Source organism: Macaca mulatta, chromosome 16 (assembly GCF_049350105.2).
Source record: "Macaca mulatta isolate MMU2019108-1 chromosome 16, T2T-MMU8v2.0, whole genome shotgun sequence".
NCBI lineage: Eukaryota > Metazoa > Chordata > Mammalia > Primates > Cercopithecidae > Macaca > Macaca mulatta.
In genome coordinates this window covers 5,489,893-5,510,822 of record NC_133421.1, presented here as the reverse complement: position 1 = coordinate 5,510,822, position 20,930 = coordinate 5,489,893, and the positions used below count along the sequence as shown (strand labels likewise).

Below are 20,930 nucleotides of genomic sequence, written 5' to 3'. Positions count from 1 at the left end.
ACAATACAGAAAATGATAATGTCATTGATACTAACAGAAAGACTACTCTGATCAACATTGCTGACAAGTTTAAGTGCAGGTTAAAACTCTTGCCTTTGTACGCTTTTGGTACTCAGTGGTATGAGCTATGATCACACCACTGCACTCCAGCCTGGGCAGCCAAGTGAGACCCTGTGTCAAAAAAATCCAAAGAAAATACCGTGCCCATATATGTGCTAGTTGTCAAACTTGAGTGTAAAACGGTTATAGAGATGCTAGCCGTGAATATGATGTGGTGAGTAAGTGTCTACTATTAGCACTGTATTTTGTTGATAGGATATTTCTTTGGGGTTTTAGTGTTTTATAATTTCCTTTGAAATTACAATCCTAATGTAGGTGTTACAGTCCATGTTTTAGTGCTTACGATTGTATATGCTTTTTAAACTACCCATATAATGTTCCTCAATTATAACCTGTGGAAGCTTTTGCTATATTATCTTCTCAGTTTTGAGTTCAGTTTATCAAAACTGTATTGAAGCACTTTTAATGGTTCTTGTCTTTGTCCTCCCCGGGCCTCCAGATGGCTCATGATGCCCTCAATGCCCCTCTGCACATTCTTCGGGCCATATACGAACTGCAGATGAAAAAGACCGATTCTTTCTTCCTGGAGGTTCAGAAGAGGTAAGGGACATTTCGGTGCAGCTGAAGTGTGGCCAGGGAGAGCACATGTGAGGGCAGGAGGCTGTGCCCCTCCTGGCAGCGGCTTCTGGATCGATGGACACTCTGACAGGCCGGGAAGCAGTTGCTAGTCCTTTGTAAGGCGAGGTGGGAGGTGGCCTGTGCTGCATTACCTGGATCATCTTCGAAGTGCACTGTGGTTCCTCTTTAAAACTGATGTTTGTAGTCCGCCTCTGAGAAGTAAGTTTCTGAGAGGAAACTTATTTTACAGACGCAGAAATTAGGCAGGCACCAAAATGGCTCTCGTGTGTAATCCCAGGGAGCAGATAGTGTAGAACAGGAACTTCTGCTCAAGAGATTTTTAAAATTAAGAACATACCCTTTCTCTTGGCCAGGAAGTTCAGAGCTAGTTCTTGGGCCCAGCTTTTTAATTTGGGTAGAACTTTACACATCTGCAGTCTGGTCTCTTCCTCCATCCCCCATATCCTAATTTTGACTCTTCTTACTCTCATTGTGAATTCTCATTTAATTTGTCTTTTATTTTACATTTCATGTGTCTCTTTTATGAGTTTCTTATATATTGCCTAAAAGCCTTTGTGAGATGAAGCAGGGTTGCATTAGTTAGGGTACAGTCTAAGCTGCTGTAACTAAGAAACAAGACATATAATGTATCAGGGCAGTAGAATGTGTGTTCTCTCATATAACAGTCCAGAGGTGGGCAGAGTCTGGGGTGGGTGACAGCTGTGCTCCACAGAGTGACCCAGCCATCCCAGCGTTCTCATCTGTGGAGTGGAAGCTCACTTGGCCACCCCACGTCTCGGTTCTAGCCCAGAGGAAAGGGGGAAGGTGGAGAAGGGACTGCGCCATTAGTCGAGGCGGGACACCACCTTGCTCACCTGCACTGCCCGGAGCCCAGGGGCATCACCACATCTAGCTGCTAACCATGTCTCTCGCTGGGTGACTATAGCTCTTGCTAAAATTCTAGGGAGCTTTAGAGAGAGAGAAGGGCCACCACGTTTCGGCCAAAGTCGTCTAACTGTTCAGACTGCGTTGAAATAAGGCAAACACCAGGCTGTAACCATTCCAGCTGTTTCTGTACTTCACTTCTGTTTTCTGTGTGTCATTTTCATTTTTCTGTTCGTAAACCTCCAACCACAGCATGGAGTCACTCTGAACCCATTTTGATTCAGGAGCTGCCCAATTCGGGGATCACTCTTTGCTCAGTTAAACTCTGTTAAATTGTCTTTAAAAAAAGAGAAGGGGAGTCCAGGCATGGTGGTGTGAGCCTGTGATTGCAGCTACCAGGGAAGCTGAGGCAGGAGGATCGCTTGAGCCCAGGAGTTCCAGTCCAGCCTGGGCAATAGCTTCAATACGTCATCTCTAAAAAAATAAATTTTAAAAAAAATGTTTTTTTTAATGAAAAGAAAACATTTAAATTAATTTAAAAAATGAAAAAGATCGAAAAGGAGAATGGATTTTGCAGGAGAGTTTGCATCCCCTGCCCCAGAGCATGCATGCATGCATTCTGTATCCATGAATAAGTGAAGGCTGTGAATCCAGTTGGCAAAACACAGAATATGATAATGTCATTGATACTAACAGAAAAACAACTCTGATCAACATTGCCAACAAGTTTAAGTGCAGGTTAAAACTCTGGCCTCTGTACACTGTTGGTACTCAACTTTGTGCTGCCTTTCTTCAGGTTTGATGGTGACGAGCTCACCACAGATGAAAGGATACGGTCCCTGGCTCAGCGGTGGCAGCCCAGTAAGAGTCTGAGGCTGGAAGAGCAGAGCGCCAAAGCTGTGGATACAGACATGATTATCCTGCCATGCTTGGTATGTCACCCCCCCGGACCCAAAGTGTCCGCACCCCATCCCCCACCCCATAGCACCACTGTAAGAAGGCTAGACCTCTGTGACGGTGGGCTTGGGTTTGCAGTCCCGGCCTGCACGCTGCGACCAAGCCACTGCTGAATCGAACCCTGTGACCCAGAAGCTGATCTCCAGCACAGAGAGCGAACTGCAGCAGAGCTATGCCAAGCAGCGCCGTAGCAAGAGCGCCGCCCTCCTGCACAAGGAGCTGAACTGCAAGAGTAAGAGGGCTGTCCGGGACTACCTCTTCCGAGTGAACGAGGCCACGGCTGTCCTGTACGCCCGCCACGTGCTTGCGTCCCTGCTCGCCGAGTGGCCTAGCCACGTGCCAGTGAGCGAGGACATCCTGGAGCTCAGTGGCCCTGCCCATATGACCTACATTTTGGATATGTTCATGCAGCTGGAAGAAAAGCACGAGTGGGAGAAGGTAGTTATGCAGACTGAGCTTGCGCTCACCCACCAGGTTCTTCCTCTGCCCCACAGGCTTCCTCCAGTGAGTGCTTCCTGGAGCGAGGCTACCTGTGTGGCTGTGCGGCTCCCTGACAGGTGTGAATGCAGCAAAGGTAGGGCCACTGTATCCTCTCCCAAGGATTGGGCTAGTGAGGAACTCAGGGGCCCTGAGCGCAATTTCCAACTGAACCAGAAAGCTTTGTCACCATCTTCCCAGTTTCCAAGTGCAGAAATCTTGAGGCACATTCGGTAGCTCCTTTTTGATCCTGTGCCTCACCCACCGTCACACACAAACACACAGTCCATGAGGAAGTTCATTTGGCCTCTCAGCCTTGCTTTGCCCATCTGAGAACTCCACCAGACCTCGAGGTCCTTGCCCGGCCTTGTAGCGCTGCAGGTGCTGGCAGGCTTGCTCTAGCCTATCTAGCTTTCAGAAGGGACAAAGGGAGCCATCCTGCCTCTACTAGGCCCTTGCGTGGACATGTCCTCCCCCGGTTCTTGCCACCTAGAGCTCCCAACTCTGCACCTCACTGTAGACATCGATCACATTGTGTGGTCATTATTTATCCATAGGCCAATCCACCTGCTTGGCTGGGGACTCCTTCAAGGACCAGGACCCTTTATGACTGGTTCTGTTAGTTCTTTGAGACCACCTCTAAGCAGTATCATTCTGAAAGGACTGCAGTGTCCTGATTGACAGCAACAGCCTGGTCCAGTGAGAGGCTGGTGGAGTTGGTTTTGGGTGATGGAGTCACAGAGGCTCGTCCTAGGTCTAAGATGATGCCAGCACCTTTGGGTGGGTCTTGGGTTGAAGTAAACTGTCCCTTCTTCCTGATGCCACTAGCAGGCCCTGACCTTATCTGTCTGCTTCCTACCAGATCCTGCAGAAAGTGCTCCAGGGCTGCCGAGAGGACATGCTGGGGACCATGGCCCTGGCTGCCTGCCAGTTCATGGAGGAGCCAGGAATGGAGGTGCAAGTGAGGGAATCGAAACACCCCTATAACAACAACACCAACTTCGAGGTAGGGCCTGGGGCTAGCAGGTCCTGTAAGGGCTACTGAGTGGCAGAGACCTCATCAGTCCCCTGGACAGCAGAGACCTGTCCAAGAAAGCGCTTCCTGGAACCAACTGCAGTCTGCCTCCTCGAGGCCAGGGATTCTGTACAACAAGTCTCTTCTCCGGGCCTTGCTTGTTTCAGTAGAAGAAAATGGGCCACCTCGTGCTGCAGGAGAGCTTTACTTTCCCTGCAGCAAGCTCCTGAGAGAGAGTGCTTGGCGTCACAGTGAGACAGTGAGTCTGAATGTGGTCCAGGTTGGACCCTCACTCTTCCGCTGCCTCCTAATGACCTGCCCACACCTTGGATACTACAGCCCCTTTTTAAATTTCCCATAACTGAATCAAAGTCTCATCTTTTCCATCCTTAACTTTGTATCTGGGCAGGGAGGTAGGCATTTTGATGAGGCAGGAATGGGGCAGCCTCCGTTATTCTCATCGACTTAAGGCCATGTATATCCTTTAGCACTTTTTTTTTAGACGGAGTCTCACTCTGTCGCCCAGGCTGTGGAGTGCAGCGGTGTGATCTCAGCTCACTGCAACCTCCGCCTCCCGAATTCAAGTGATTCTCATGCCTCAGCCTCCCTAGTAGCAGGAATAAAGGCACCTGCCACCACACCCAGCTAATTTTTGTATTTTTAGTAGAGACGGGGTTTTACCATGTTGGCCAGGCTGGTCTCTAACTCCTGACCTCAGGTGATCCGCCTGCCTCGGCCTCCCAAAGTGCTGGGATTACAGGCGTGAGCTACCTCACCTGGCCCCCATTAGCACTTTTAAAAATGTTGGAGAGAAAACAGGAAATGTTGGAGTTGCCCAGGCATCTACTTCTGAGTGGAAGATAACCTGCAGCAGCAAAGGTGGATGATGAAAACCGATTTAGAACTGGGTTATTGGCCAGCTGAGATTTTGTTTTTCAGAAGTATAATCTCCTAACTGCCTTCCTTCCAAGTCTCTTCTCTCGCCATGTTCCTGCGCTCCAGCCCCACTCCCTTGGTCCCACACAGGCACATGTGGTCAGCCACCAGGTTCGACCCCAGAGAGGTCTTGTCTTCTCCACTGATCCTAGACACCCGTTGTCCTTCTCTGGAGTTCCTGCTGCTGCTACTTTCTGATTTCCTCACTTTTGCCTCAGCCCAGCCTTGCTCCACACCAGCTGTCAGTGATGCTACACCGTGCGAGCCTCACCAAAGCTTTCCAGGGTTTTCCCTGTTGTCCAGAATCTTAGTGCCTCATTTTCATGCCCAGGGCCTTCAGTGTCTGCCCCTGCCAGCCTCTCTGGGGTCATGTCTTTTCCCTGTTCCTGCTTCCCAAGCATATGTGCCCATGTAGCACACCCTTTACTCCAAACATGCCAAGCTCCTTCCCATTCCCTGAACGTGCTAGACCTTCACAGGGCTGTTCCGCTGTCTGAAACGCACCCCACGCACTCAGGTCCACCTTGCCTCCCACTCCTGCCTTCTCCTGGCAGGGTCCTCCTGTCCTCTTCACTCTTCACAGCAGCCTGACACTCCTTCTCTGGGGCCCCGTGCCGCCTGCCCCACTGTGCCTCCCTCGCACCGCATTTGCAGTCCGTGCATGCTCCTCGCCGCAGCTGGACCGTGCACTCCTGGAGGCCAGGGCTGTGGTTAACTCATTTCTCACGCACCCAGGTCCAGCCGCAGGACTCAGCATGGGGCAGCTGCAGTCAGTGTCTAGTGAGCAGCATCAACAGAAGTGTTCTCCATTTCCCCTCTCTAGGATAAAGTTCACATTCCTGGTGCCATCTACCTCTCAATCAAATTCGACTCTCAGTGCAACACAGAGGAGGGCTGTGACGAGTTAGCCATGTCCAGCAGTAGTGACTTCCAGCAAGACCGACACAGCTTCAGCGGGTCTCAGCAGAAGTGGAAAGATTTTGAGCTTCCAGGTAGTGAAACAGATACTCGATTAGATAGGTTCTTCACAGGCAGTGTTTCAACTTCATACCGAGAAGGGGCCTTACGGGAGAATGTTGAAAGGGGTTTAATAGCTTTCATCCGACACACCTCTGTTGTCGTTCCCCGTTGCTCCAGTTCCTGACCTGCCTCTGACTCTTGTGTGCCTAGGAGACACTCTGTATTACCGCTTCACCTCCGACATGAGCAACACCGAGTGGGGCTACAGATTCACCGTGACGGCCGGACACCTGGGGCGGTTCCAGACAGGTGTGTGCTCTGGGCTTTGCGTTCGCACCATCTGCCTGCCAGGGACACTCCATGGCTGTGGGTGCCATGATGTCACTGATCTTGGTTAAAATCAAAGCAGGTACTTGTCTCTCACACTTTCCAAATTTGTCTCACAAGCCCCACACCTGTCACTCCTGAATGTGATTTCATTGGCTAGTTGTAAACTTGAGTGGCCAGCTATGAGAGGCATTCTGTCAGGGCCCGAAAAGGATGCTTGTTCTCTTAGAATTTGCCTGGGCATTTTGAAAAAAGGAGGAACTGAAAATATGACCCCTGTGTCATTTTTACAAGAGCCTTCATTTCAGCCAGAATTTAAATGATCGCAGTTATTTCATCCTATTGATTAAAATTTGAGCAGTTTATAATAGAATTCTTAACATACACAATTGTTACACTTTATGTAATAATATTACTTATTACATGTCTCTGTTTGTATATCTGTGTTTTGGGGTGTTGGCCAGGATTCGAGATTTTGAAACAGATGTTGTCAGAAGAAAGGGTTGTGCCTCATCTCCCATTGGCAAAAATTTGGGAATGGCTGGTGGGCGTGGCCTGTCGCCAGACTGGCCATCAACGATTAAAAGCCATCCACTTACTTCTGAGGATTGTGCGATGCTGCGGCCACAGGTAAGCAGTGTCCTGGATGGGAGCCCTTTGCCAGGCGTATGTATCCCCACTCTGTGGCTGGCCCTTTCATGCTGTCAGTGGTGTCTTTGATGAAAAGACATTTGTGGTTTAATGTCTTCCAGTGTTTCAGCCATTTGCTTTATGCTAATGTTCTTGGTGTCTTGTTTAAGAAATGTTTGCCTTACTCAAAGGTCATGAAGGTATTTCCTATGTTATCTTCCAGAAACTCGTTTTTCCTTTCACACTTAGAGGACTATCTGCCTGGAAAGCATTTGAGTGTATGACAGAAGGGGTAGGCATCAAGTTAGTTTTGTTCCATGTGGATCTCCATTTGACTCTATAGATTTTTTTTTTTTTTTTTTTTTTGAGACAGAGTCTCACTCTGTCATGCAGGCTGGAGTGCTGTGGTGCGACTATAGATCAATTTGATGAGAATCAAGATCTTTAGAACACCAAGTCCTCTAATCCACAGCCATTATATATTCTACTTATATTCCTCTATTGTTTAGGTCTTAGTAATATTGTATAGGTTTCTATGTAGAGGACTTAACATTTTGTTAAATTTATTACTAGATATTTAATGTTTTTGATACTATAATTGGTATTTTTTAATTTTAGCTTTGTTTTTTGCTGATATACAATTAATTTTTGTATATTGCCCTTATATCCAGTGACCTTACTAAATTTGTTCATTCTAAGACTATGCAGATTTAGTGTACAGACGTGTCATAATGTAAATAAATGTTATTTCTTCCTCTCAGTGCTTAGACGCTGTTCTTGCCTTTTGCACTAGGTAGGACATATAGTGTTGAATTGGGGTTTGTAGACATAATTGCCTTATTCCTCATCTATGAGGGAAGGTGGTAGTGACTGTGTGTGCCATAGATGTTGTCTACTTGGCCACCACCCTCCTTCCTCAGAACCTACCTGTCAGAAGCTCATTCCTCCTCTTTCCTGCATTTCCAAAGCACACACAGACAGACACACACAGAATGCCAGCCAGAGTGCGTTGATGATGTTTGAAGCAACAGGTTATCTTCTCATGGAATATGGAACTGTCATTAAAATAATAAAGGACTCTGAAAGTCAGGGGAGAGAACATGATGGCTGGTGTAGTCAGTCCATAGGCAGTGTGGAGAGAGAGGGGAGAGCTCCGAGTCCCCATGGCCGATTCTGTACAATCAATATTCTCTAGGATCTTCTATCGTTCATTGAGTCAACAAATATTTATGGAGACAAACTGGTCCCTGCTTAGGGCCTTTGCACCTGCTGGCCCCTCTGCCTGGAACTCTCCTCTTGTACCCTCCCTCTTCCCCTCTGGCTCTAGGTCACTGTATTGACATTTTCGTGAATGTTCAATATTGTGAATCAGCCCGGGTGGCTGAGAGGCTGTCTCTGACCTCCCCCTCAATCAAGAGACAGGAGCCCTGCTTCTTTTTTTGGTGGTCGTGGGGGACAGGGTCTCACTCTATCACCCAGGCTGGAGTGCAGTGGCACGATCATAGCTCACTGCAGCCTCCAACTCCTGGGTTCAAGTGATCTTCCCACCTTAGCCTCCCAAGTAGCTAGGACTACAGGCATGCACCACCACACCTGGCTAATTTTGTTTTTTTATAGAGATGGGGTCTCACTGTGTTGGCCAGTATGGTCTCAAACTCCTGGGCTGGGCAGGCTTGCTGTTACCCCCATGTCCTCATACGCAGACAGGATCACTTAGCCCCACACGGGCTTAGCTCTGTTCACTTGAGCGTCGAGTCCAGTAAGAACAGTCTGGTTGAGCAGTGCTTATGAAACATGGACCAACTCCATGGTCTCCTGGCTGGTGGGCCCTTCTTACCTGCAGCAGGAAGGAAGACTTGTGCCCCTGCCTGCAGTCTGCTGGCCGCTGGCAACCTTCTTTCCAGCGGGGACCCTCCTGCACCCTCCGTCCCGAGCCCAGAGGGAACTCCCGGTGGCCTTGCCACCCTGGCCTCTTTCATGTGTGCTCCTCATAGAGTGAGAGGGGGGCTGCCTGAGGGCTTGGCCTGGAGGCCACACACAAGGGGCAGTCCTCAGGGGAGGGACCTTCTCAGCTCGCAGGTACATTTTACCTCCCATGCTGATGCTTCTCTGAAAACCCAGCTGGAAAGCTATCAGAATTGTCCTGTTTGTTTTGTGAAGATTTATTCCTCTGGGAAAAAGAGATTGGCTTCAGGATAACAATTAAATATACACAATGATTTTTCAAGTCATAAGAGAAAAAGCAAATTTTTTTAAAAAAGCAAAATCCAACATTATGTAATTATATATAGCCATATAACAAGTTCTAGAATATTATTTATTTCATAATTTTTCTTCTTCAAAGGATACTGAGTTGGAATTAAAGCAAAGGACAGTCTCCCTCTGAGTAAAAACGAAAAAAAAAAAAACACCTCAGTTCATTCTCTCAGCAGGGGTTGTGTTTTATTTAGGGAAAAGCTTTCTGCCCGGGCAACCTTGCAAGCATCTTCTTCTGTTTCGTAAGCCAAGCCGAAAATCATAACAATGGTAGTCGTCGTTATTTTATTTTATTATTTTATTTTATTATTATTTTTTGAGACAGAGTCTCGCTCTCTTGCCCAGGCTGGAGTGCAGTGGTGCCATCTCAACTCACTGTGGCCTCCACCTCTCGAGCTGAAGTGATCCTCTCCCCTCAGCCTCCTGAGTAGCTGGGACTACAGGCGTGTGACACCACACCCAGCTAATTTTTTCTACTTTTTGTGGAGACAGGGTTCACCATGTTGCCCAGGATGGTCTTAAATTCCTGGGATCGGCCGGGCGCGGTGGCTCAAGCCCGTAATCCCAGCACTTTGGGAGGCCGAGACGGGCGGATCACGACGTCTAGAGTTTGAGACCATCCTGGCTAACACGGTGAAACCCCGTCTCTACTAAAAAATACAAAAAATTAGCTGGGCGAGGTGGCGGGCGCCTGTAGTCCCAGCTACTCGGGAGGCTGAGGCAGGAGAATGGCGTAAAAACCCGGGAGGCGGAGCTTGCAATGAGCTGAGATCCGGCCACTGCACTCCAGCCTGGGCGACACAGCGAGACTCCGTCTCAAAAAAAAAAAAAAAAAAAAAAATTCCTGGGATCAGGCAGTCCCCCAACCTTAGCCTTCCAAAGTGCTAGGATTGTAGGTATGAGCCACTGCTCCTGACCATCTTTTTTTTTTCTTTAATTTTTTTTTTTAGAGGTGGGGTCTCGTTCTGTTGCCCAGGCTAGAGTGCAGTGGCACCATCATAGCCACTGCAGCCGTGAACTCCTGGGCTGCGGCGATCCTTCCACCTCAGCCTCTTGGGTAACTAGGACTACAAATATGAGCCATCACGTTTGTCTTCAGTGTCCTTTTCTGATTATTAAAGCAGTGAGCACTGTAGAAAACCTAGAAAGCTGATAGGGTCAACTGCTGATGGCATCTTTTGTTATGCCTGTTTACTGTTGCTTTTCATGTGCATAGAGAAAATACTGTATGTGCAGGTTATCTTTGAATTTTATTTTGTATATGTAGTTTTACATCTTGCTTTTTTTCTTTTTTTTTTTTGAGACGGAGCCTCGCACTGTCACCCAGGCTGGAGTGCAGTGGTACGATCTCGGCTCACTGCAAGCTCCACCTCCAGGGTTCAAGCGATTCTCCTGCCTCAGCCTCCCTAGTAGCTGGAATTACAGGCGCCCACCACCACACCCAGCTAATTTTTGTATTTTTAGAGACAGGGTTTCACTATGTTGGCTAGGCTAGTCTCGAACTCTGACCTCATGATCCGCCTACCTCGGCCTCCCAAGGTACTGGGATTACAGGCATGAGCCACTGCGCCTGGCCACATCTTGCTTTGTTTCATTTAATATTTATCTTGAGATGAGTTCCCACTCTCATTGGAAAGTCTTCATAGCTTTTTTTTTTTTTTTTTTAAGAGACAGTGTCTCACTCTGTTGCCCAGGCTAGAGTACAGTGGCGCAATCATGGCTCACTGCAGTCTCCAACCTCTGGGCTCAAACGATCCTCCCACCGTGGCCTCTCGAGTGGCTGGGTGCCATCATGCCCAGATAGTTTTTTCTTGTTTGTTTTTTGTTTTTTTGTTTTTTTGTTTTAAATTTTTTGTAGAGACAGGGTCTCACTCTGTTTCCCAGGTTGGTCTCCAACTCCTAGGCTGAAGTGATCCTCCCACCTCAGCTTCCCTAAGTGCTGGGATTACAGGTGTGAGCCACCATGTCTAGCCCATAACATCCATTTTTCAAGATGCATGTGAGCACACGTCCAGACCTCCTGTTCCCTTGGAGCCTGGTTTTGAAGTTTAGGTTCTGCCCCTTTCCTTCCTTGCTGTTGGTGACTATTTGTGGCTGTTTTGTGGGGAGCATAGGTGAGACTGCTTTATAATCACTGGTACCAGCTGTGGGAGAGGGAGGGTCTGAGCTGTGGTTCCTGCCAGCTGTCAGCCATGTGACCTTGGCGTGGCCCTCACTGAACTGACCACCTCCGGGGCTCCTCCTGCAGTGACCTGTGTGACCTTGCGCTGTTGAAGCCCCTGTGGCAGCTCTTTACCCACATGGAGTACAGCCTGTTTGAGGACGTGACACAGCCCGGCATCCTCCTTCCCCTGCACCGTGCCCTCACTGAGCTCTTCTTCGTCACCGAGAACCGTGCCCAGGTGAGGCCTGAGGTCTGGGCAGGGAGCCCGGTGCCTCCGTGTGTGTGTGCTCCCTCTGCTACCCAGGGCAGAAGTCGCCACCCCATCTGAGCCTGAGTGGCAGGGGTCTCGACAGGCCACACAGGACAGGCGTGGCTGAGAGTCTGAGGCTCTCGCCTCTCCCAGCCCTGGGAAACCCTCAGGTCAGCTCTGAGATTGCTTATTTTGTCAGGCCTAGAGCCAGTGGGGGAAAACCGCCTGGGATCAGCCCTGGACAGCAGTGAGTTTTGGAAAATAAAATGATGGGTTACTTCTGCTTCCTCCTCTTTTTTCCCTTCCCTCAGCACAATAGACTCATTGAATGTGGGAGCTGAAAGGGCCTTTCAGAGTTCTGTAGCTTCCCTCTCCTTTCACACATGAGGAAACTGGCCTGAGGAGGGGTCCCGGCCTGCTCACCCGAGGGCAGGTGGAGGCAGAGGCGGCACCGGCAGTGGGCACCTGGCTCCTGCCAGTCAGGCTCCTGCCGGGGTTCTGAGCAAGGCAGTGCCACGAGGTGCCAGGCAGAGTGAGGAGCGTCCACCCGCGAGAGGCTTCTGCTTTCGCAGGCGGGTGTCCCAGGTGGTCTGGGAGAGCTGCACTGTGCATCTGGCACTGTCGCTCACAGCCCTGCTCTCTCTGCAGGAGCTCGGCGTGCTGCAGGATTACCTGCTGGCCCTGACCACGGACGACCACCTTCTCCGCTGTGCGGCACAGGTACTCTCTCCACCCCAACAGAGCTGGCCCCCAGGCTGCGGGGCCACCGTCTCACCATTGCCAGGGCGGAGAAGGTCTGCGCACTGCGTCTGAGTAGGACAGAATCCACCCGGAGGTTACACAGAGCTTGTTCCATCCAGTTCTGTGACTGCACTTCCTCCGGGTGCGCAGAGAGCATGCATGAGCCCCATTTATCAGAGTCATTCACTCTAAACTGTGGGGTCAGAAGAATTTGTGTCTTTAAAACCAAAACAACCGATGCCTTAAATTTAGTTTGGCAGATTCTCGAAGTTTCCATGGAGTTAGATTTCACATATTTTTAGATGTGAGTTGCTTCTCTGGTAGCGGAACTCCTCTGCTGACAGCTGTTTGGTCTCAGGATGCTTCACACTTTTCACTGACTGAGGAGCTCAGAAAGCTTTTGGGTATGTGTATTATACATATAGCCATACGTGCCATTAGAAATGAGATTTTCGATCTAAAAAGTAAGCAAAAGTTTAAACTTTTACCTTTTTTTTTTAAGTAGTGAACCCATTTCATGTTAACATGAATAACACGTCTTGTGAAAAACAACTCTAACTTTTCAAAACGAAGTAATTACTGAGTGCTCTGGGACAAATAGGTGACCAAAAAAGAAGAAAGGAATGCCTGCAGAGGGTGGCGCTGTGCTTATGCCTGCAGACCCCTCACGTCTGCTCATAGAAGACAGCTGGATTCCCATGTCTGCCTCTGCAGTCAGTCAGATCACACGTCAGGCTCTGGAACACTCCACCGTATACTCAGGAGAAGGAAAGTGAAAAATGAACCTTGCAGACCCCGAAAGGGTCTCGGGAGTCCCCTGGCCCCAGACTACATTTTGAAAACCTTGGACTCCTTGAATATCATAATGTGTGTGGCCCAACACCCCCAGAAGACAGCTAGGGACACTGAGGCTCACAGGGTTACCCGTGGGTGGACACCCGGCCGGGACACCCAGCCGAGAGCCCTGCTTGAGCGCGGCGCTCTGTCCTTTGGATGTATTCTCCCAACACACTGCCCTTTTGCAGAAAAAGGTTGTCTGTCTTGCCATAGGCTTTGACGTGTACGCTCGGAAGTGGGAATGCCCCCAGCCCATACCGAAGAGTTTGTGTGAATTCACCCGAGACCTGTAGGCAGAATAAAAACTCCCTTACCCCCAACAGCTACCTACCAACATTGCCACCCCAGGTTTCACGACACCATGTAACAAAATTGTGATATTTGCCGTCCTGGCCCCAAAGCTCAGCATGGCGGCTTGCCTGTGGGCGGGTCCCTTCTGCGGCCCCTGTCCAGTCTCCATTTCCTCCTTACCCTCTTCTGACCCTCCCCACAGCCTGTCGAGTGTACCGCACCAGTGTCCTGACGTTTCTCCCTGACACCTCTCCCTGCCAACCCCCTCTTCCTCCCTCGGCCACCTCCACCTTCTTGTTGCCCAGACCCTGAAGGCCTGACGGACCCGGCCTTGCCTCCAGGGCATCTGAGTGCCCTCTTGGCCCTGTTTTCTCTACTCCCTCCGGTCCCCAGCACTGGCTGTTCGTTTCTTGTGAGTGCCATGCCTTTCCCCACCTGCATCTTTGCACTGTTTTCCCCAGAGTGTTTTCCCAGACCTCTGCGGACAGCCTTCTGAGCCCCTGCACTGGGACTGCCCCCCTGGACAGTGATGATTCCTACCTACATTTGGAGCTTTCACGTGCTCTTAAAAGCATTTTCTCTCTCCCTCCACCCTGTGGGCCTCTGGGGGAGGGGAACACATCTGGTTCATCTCAGGCCCCCCTCCTCCGTCCCCTTGTCCTCAGTGCTCAGCCGAGGGTCTTATCAGCACTCAGTGAACAAGGGAGTGGCTCCTGACACTGGCGACAACTCTCTTTCCCTCCACAGGCTCTGCAGAACATTGCTGCCATCAGCCTGGCCATCAACTACCCAAACAAGGCCACCCGCCTCTGGAATGTGGAGTGTTAGCCCTTGGTGTGGCGCGTGGGACTAGCTCATCTGCCATAGGGACTTTAGAGCAGACAGCCAGCCTCATTCAGGAACACTCCTGTAGCGCCAGTACCTGGCTCTCCTTGAGCTGACTTCCACTCCAATTCGGATGCCAAGCAGCCACGTCTCCAAGAGTTCCTGTGCATAGGCTGGACACAAGCACAGGCTGTAGCATGTTGAAAATAAGCCAAGCAGTGCAGAATGCCTCAGAAAGGGTGGGCAGGGGGCCCTTGAGAAGGTTCAGAGACCAGCTTTCTCCAGAGGCTGTCGCTGCAGGAGCCATGGGCCTGGGAAGACTTAGAAGCGGCCTCTCAACTGGTTTCTGTCTCACTTGCCTTCAGAGGAGGCACAATCCACCCAGATCCACCCTTCCAGCAAGACCGCCAGCGGCTGCCCGGCCCGGGAGCACCTCTTTGCTTTTCAAACCAAACCAAAACTGGCGAGAGCCCCTCCTGGCCACCACCGATCCCCAAGCATCCAGTACCGAACCAGGCATCGAGCTAGCTCCCTGCACGGCCGCGCCCTCCCAGAGAACTCCTTGAGAGGAACAAGTGCCCTTGGGGACAGCCGGCAGGCGCCCCTGTACGTCCGCTCACGCGCCAGGCAGCACCACCGCAGTTTCTCAGTTGTTATGACGTATTTCAGTTTCCACCTCACGTTTTTAGAGCAGAACCACACTGTCTCCCTGGTGGGGCTCAAGGGCATGACCCGGGACTGACCATTCTGTGAAAGTAGCAGAATGTGAGGAGCACGCGTGAGCCGCTGTACCTTGAAGATAATCAGAGGATATCTTAAGAGTAAAAACCCACATCATTTTATTTCTGCTTGACAGTCATGGTGGTCTGTCATACCCACCTCTGGGACTCTGCGTGGCTGTTTGGCTGTCACTTGTAGCAATAACGGCATTAGTTCTAGTCAGTGCTGTTTTACATTTTTCTTTTGATGGGTTTAGTCTTGCACTGGAGTGCCGATGGTGATTCTCCCTCCAGAGCCACGCTTGGGAACATGAAGCAAGCCTGCCATGTGGGCTGCGTGCCGGCCTTAGTGGACCTGTGGGGATGGAGCACGCCTTTAGGGGCAGTGTCTGGGCCGGAAGCACGTGCCACCACACAGTGCCAGAGCCAGAGAAGGGGCCCAACCACCAAGGCCAAGCTTGACCAGGTCGGCATTGCCATGACCCAGTGTGGCCCGTGGCCTCTGAAGACCCCTCTCTGCAGGGTTTGCAGGGATCTGGATTGCAAGGGCCGGGGTCTGTAGGTCTGGAAGCATCTTCCTATAAGAGCGCTTTTGCCTGGTGGGTCAGGACTCCGAGGTGCAGCAGGCTTCACAGCCCTACAATTAGGTTCTCAGCTAATCCCCAGAGTGCTGGTAGAACCATCCCGGGGTGGGCGGAGGGTGGGATTCAAGGGAGACAGGAACACGTGGGGCAGGTCCTGGAATTCGGTGGCCTGAGGACTGAGGCCATCGCCTGGTGGAAAGGCCTGGCCAGGTTCCCGTGGCTTGGTACCTGAATAGGCAGGTGCTGCTGGCTCCGTAGAAACCCTTTTCCCATCTTTTGCTGTTTGCCAAACCAACCTTGCTTTGGGAGCTGCCTGCACGCCTCTCCCAGAGAAGGCCCCACCTTCTGCGCCCCTCAGACCCGAGGAGGTCTCCCAGTGAGGAGTTTGCCAAGAGGGGGACTCACAGGAAACAAGGCTTGGTGCTTGGGAGGGAGGCCCCGCTGCGTGCTCAGACTCAGCCAACCTGGAAGGTAGCCGAGGAGATGGCACCACCCACGCGCCTCCACACCCCAGACTCCGAGTAAAGCGGGCAGCAGGGCAGGAGTCACCCCTTGTGGCAGTGGCCGCCGCTGTACTCCATCCTCCCATCGGGAAGATCAGCTGTAGATAAACGCTGGGCTCTTCAGAGCACCTGTCCGCCCACCGCCCTTGTTGTTCTGGCCTCGTCGCTGCAGTTCACGGGAAATAAGCCTGAGTCTGCCCGCATCCGCGACGGCTCGGGACGGCTCCGCCCGGCCGCCTCTGCCTCCGGCCACCGGGTGGCGCTGCCGAGCCAGAGCCGCCGCGTCCCGAGCTTTCCAGGAGCCCCAGGCCCCGAGGAGGCGAAGCCCGCAAAGGTGGAAACACGTGCCTACGCTGTAAAGAAATCCTGTTCCAGAGCATACCTGTTGTACAAACAGACACTGTTCCTAACGAGAGGAGTGACGTATTTTCATCACCGTTTTTAATTTGTTTTCTTACGGGTTTACGATTTTGAATTTTTCTTATTTGGTTGAAAGAATTTTGATTCTATCAACCTGAGTTCAGCCTGTAAAAAGGATGTTAAGCTGTGGGTAAAATATGCAAACGAAGAGAAATATATTGTACAAATTCTATATAATAAGGTACGCCTGTGTGTGGACTCGTCTTTCCCTCGCCCCGCCGTGTCTCGTGGAGCTCAGGCGTGGAGTTTACACCGCGCCCAAACGGATGCGAGGCGGGCGCTCGGGGCTCAGGGCTGAAAGGAATGGAGAGCTGCTGTGGCCCTTCCTCCAGACCATCCTCCGCCCAAGCCCGCAGCCCCCGCCCCTTCCCCGGCGATCCCAGGGCTTTGGTTCAACCCCCACCCCCGAGCGGCCATCCAGAGGTGTCCACGCATGGCGCCGTCCCTTCGTGGCCTCTGCTCTGCAGCCAGGCACCCCTGGCCCCACCGCCCGCCGTGGACCGCTCTGGTAGCCCGCAGGACACTGTGGAGCCCGGAGGAGGAAGGCAGGGCCCCAGTCAGAGCGCCGGCTGCCCTGCAGGACTGGCTGCCTTCCCGCCGGCCTGTGGACCCTACCTCTGACCCAAGTGTGGCCCGAGGTTTACCTGGGCCTCCCGCTTCCTCCTCCCTCCAGCCTCTGCTTTGCCACGCGCTGCTCTGTCCCCTTCCCAGAGGCATTCTGAGGCTGAGGATTGTCGGGCAAGTAACAGAAGAGTGCCTTCTTGGCGGGGGCTGCACTTAACCAACTTTTGAGGCCCATTTGTTCCAGCCCGGCAGAGTCTGACACATCCCCCAAAGCCCCAGAATGCTTTCGAGGGGAGCCCCAGTCAGGGCCTGGACCCATCCTCAGCCCTCACCATCCCTCAGCCCAGAGAGAAACTGGGTTCGGCCTGAGACTCAGCAGAACCGGGTGCTCCCAGGCCTGTGCCACTCCCAAGGCGCTCTCTAGGGCCTGGTGCTAGAGAGATTGATGCCCTCCCTGCCTCACCTTGTCCCCTAGCACACTGGGGCTTCACTCTGAAAAGCAGGCGTGTCCCTCTGAGCCCTGCCCGGCTGGTGTGACTAAGGTCACTGCTGAGACTAAGCCAGAACCAGCGGCCTAAGAAGAAGGGTACAGAGAGCCAAGGCAAGTTGAGCCCAAGCTTTTAGAACTGAAGAGAAACATGGAGTTCCACCAGCTGAGCCTCATTTGATGGAGAGGCAGAAGCTGTGGGAGGTCAGCCTCGAACCACCCAGGAGGCAGGTGGAAAGCCCAGACCCGCAGCCATGGCTGCAGCACAGAGGCCCACCCACTCAATACATGCCCTCCACAGACCCAGCACCGGGGCTTCATGCTGAACCACCAGTGAGCAGCCCAGGCACTCAGACGGAAGCCAAGTCAAAACGGCCTGGCCGGGCACAGTCTCACACCTGTAATCCCAGCACTTAGGGAGACCGAGGCGGGTGGATCACCTGAGGTCGGGAGTTCGAGACCAGCTTGACCAACATGGTGAAACCCTGTCTCTACTAAAAATACACAAATTAGCCAGGCATGGTGGTGCGTGCCTGCAATCCCAGCTACTCGGGAGGCTGAGGCAGGAGAATTGCTTGAACCCAGGAGGCGGAGGTTGCAGTGAGCCAAGATCATGCCACTGCACTCCAGCCTGGGCAACAGAGTGAGACTCTGTCTCAAAATAAATAAATAAATAAAAAGAAATAACCATAAAATTGGACAACCAGTAGCCCTCAAGGCTGCTCTGCCTATGGAGTAGCCATTCTTTTTTTCTTTACTTTCTGGATAAACTTGCTTTCACTTTACCCCGTGGACTCACCTCAAATTCTTTCTTGCATGAGATTCAAGAACGCTCTCTGGGGTCTGGATTGGGACCCCTCTCCAGGAACAAGATGGCTCTCTGGCTGCATTCTCCAGAGGCTCTGGGGAAGGAGCCCTGCTCCTACGCACTCCCTTTGTGCTCAGACAAGGTGCCTGGCCTCGCACACACTCTTGCCGCCATCAGGTAAAAAGCTGGAGGCTGACAAGCCAACACTCTGGGGCCGTGGGAGCAGAAAGCCAGAAGTCTGACAGTCTTAGGCCTTCATTCCATTGTTTGAGCCCTAGAACTACCCATCTCCAGGCGATGGCGAGGTATCCTCTCGCCTCAGCGGAAAGCATTTCTGACCCAACTTTCTGCAACCATTTGGCTCCAGTAGGTTGAAATAATCATAGCTGTCTTCTCATGGCATTAATATGGACAGTATACGGAAAGGAAATGTAAAGCTCCAGAAATAAAAAGGCCTCCAACAGTGTCTAGTCAAGCCACAGGTGGCCTCCCTTACCAAATTCTTCTTCTTTCTTGGGGTTCTTGGCATACGTAGCTTTGCTCACGCCCAACCAGCTTCTAGACTTCCGATCTGGAGGCGCTGTCCCAGGATTCGTTGGGATTTCTTCAGTTCCAAGTTAAAGACGCTCCAAACTAACTTAACATGGAAATGGGTTGACTTACAAAACCGAAAAGCCCGAGGGTTGCCATCTAGCTCCAGGCAAAGCTAAATTCCAGGGACTCAAAGATGTTGGCTCGCTCTCTCTCCCTGCCCTCTCCATCCTGCCTCTTCCTCCACTTCCTCCTCCACTCATTCTCCTGCCCTGCGTCCCCCTGGGCTTTCAGGCAGGTGAGGGCGAAAATGAAAGCACCAGGTGATGGTTCTCTCCTCCTTTTCCTTGCGGCCACTGACCACCGTCGATTCCCCAGTGAAGAGAGTTTCTCACTCTCCACGTGAGGCTCACCAAGCTGTTGACTGGTATCTTCTAGCTGTGAGTTAATTTACTGTTTTTTGTTTTGTTTTTTTTGTTTTTGTTTTTGAGACAGAGTCTCACACTGTCGCCCAGGCTGGAGAGCAGTGGCATGATCTCGGCTCACTGAAAACCTCCACCTCCCAGGTTCAAGCTATTTTCCTGCCTCAGTCGCCCAAGTAGCTGGGACCACAGGCGCCTGCCACCACGTCCAGCTAATTTTTTGTATTTTTAGTAGAGATGGGGTTTCACCGTGTTAGCCAGGAGGGTCTCGATCTCCTGACCTCATGATCCACCCACCTTGGCCTCCCAAAGTGCCGGGATTACAGGCGTGAGCCACCGCGCCTGGCCTAGAAATTATTTTCTTAAAAAAGAGGATTAATAAAAGCTATACATACTTAGTCTCCTTTTTCTCTCAGCTTCTGTAGAAAACATAAAATTAAAGTAATTATTATAACAATTTATTATTGGGCTTGTAACATTTATAGATGTGATAGTTATAGTTATAACAACTAATATTCTGCGGCCGGGCTAGGTGGCTCAAGCCTGTAATCCCAGCACTTTGGGAGGCCGAGACGGGCGGATCACGAGGTCAGGAGATCGAGACCATCCTGGCTAACACGGTGAAACCCCGTCTCTGCTAAAAAATACAAAAAAAAAACTAGACGGGCGCGGTGGCGGGCGCCTGTAGTCCCAGCTACTCGGGAGGCTGAGGCAGGAGAATGGCGTGAACCCGGGAGGCGGAGCTTGCAGTGAGCTGAGATCCGGTCACTGCACTCCAGCCTGGGCGGCAGAGCCAGACTCTGTCTCAAACAAACAAAAAAAAAAACTAATATTCTGCAAAAAGGAGGGAAAGGGAAAAAAGCTATATAGGAGTCATGTTTCTTTTTTTTTTTTTTTTTTTTTTTTTTTTTTTGAGACGGAGTCTCACTCTGTAGCCCAGACTGGAGTGCAGTGGCCGGATCTCAGCTCACTGCAAGCTCCGCCTCCCGGGTTTACGCCATTCTCCTGCCTCAGCCTCCCGAGTAGCTGGGACTACAGGCGCCCGCCACTTCGCCCGGCTAGTTTTTTTTGTATTTTTTAGTAGAGACGGGGTTTCACTGTGTTAGCCAGGATGGCCTCGATCTCCTGACCTTGTGATCCGCCCGTCTCGGCCTCCCAAAGTGCTGGGATTACAGGCTTGAGTCACCGCGCCTGGCCAGGAGTCATGTTTCTACATCTCATTAAAATTAAAGTTAATATAAATCTTAAGCTGAGGCTGGGCACGGTGGCTCATGCCTGTAATCCCAGCACTTTGGAAGGCGGAGGCAGGTGGATCACCTGAGGTCAGGAGTTTGAGACCAGCCTGAGCGGCACGGCAAAACCCCATCTCTACTAAAAAAAAAAAAAAAAAAAAATACAAAAATTAGCGAGGCATGGTGGCACACACCTGTAGTCCCAGCTACTTGGGAGGCTGAGACAGGAGAACTGCTTGAACCTGGGAGGCAGAGGTTGTAGTGAGCTGATATTCTGCCACTGTACTCCAGCCTGGGCAACAGAGCAAGACTCCATCTCAAAAAAATAAATAAATAAATAAAAATTAAAAAAATAAAACAAGCTGATTCTAGTAAGTTAAAATGTATAGCCAGGTGCAGTGGATCAGGCCTGTAATCCCAGCACTTTGGGA

General features: G+C 51.2%; 1 protein-coding gene across 4 annotated transcripts in view; it reads left to right on the top strand.

Annotated features, from left to right (window-relative positions):
- The window catches only part of ZZEF1 (zinc finger ZZ-type and EF-hand domain containing 1), a 140,239-nt gene extending 123,602 nt beyond the window's left edge, over nucleotides 1-16,637 (top strand). For 3 of the 4 annotated variants that reach the window (XM_028835900.2, XM_015118265.3, XM_077969820.1), the window contains exons 46-55: nucleotides 560-660; nucleotides 2,360-2,495; nucleotides 2,599-2,958; nucleotides 3,860-4,003; nucleotides 5,772-5,940; nucleotides 6,119-6,217; nucleotides 6,700-6,865; nucleotides 11,370-11,523; nucleotides 12,184-12,255; nucleotides 14,152-16,637. In XM_028835900.2, coding sequence (XP_028691733.2) covers nucleotides 560-660; nucleotides 2,360-2,495; nucleotides 2,599-2,958; nucleotides 3,860-4,003; nucleotides 5,772-5,940; nucleotides 6,119-6,217; nucleotides 6,700-6,865; nucleotides 11,370-11,523; nucleotides 12,184-12,255; nucleotides 14,152-14,232 — 1,482 coding nt within the window. In that variant the 3' untranslated portion in view covers nucleotides 14,233-16,637. Of the gene's footprint in view, nucleotides 1-559; nucleotides 661-2,359; nucleotides 2,496-2,598; nucleotides 3,095-3,859; nucleotides 4,004-5,771; nucleotides 5,941-6,118; nucleotides 6,218-6,699; nucleotides 6,866-11,369; nucleotides 11,524-12,183; nucleotides 12,256-14,151 lie in introns of all 4 variants that reach the window. The other variant, XR_013405924.1, reaches the window with a different exon arrangement.
- The last annotated feature ends 4,293 nt before the right edge of the window (nucleotides 16,638-20,930 follow it).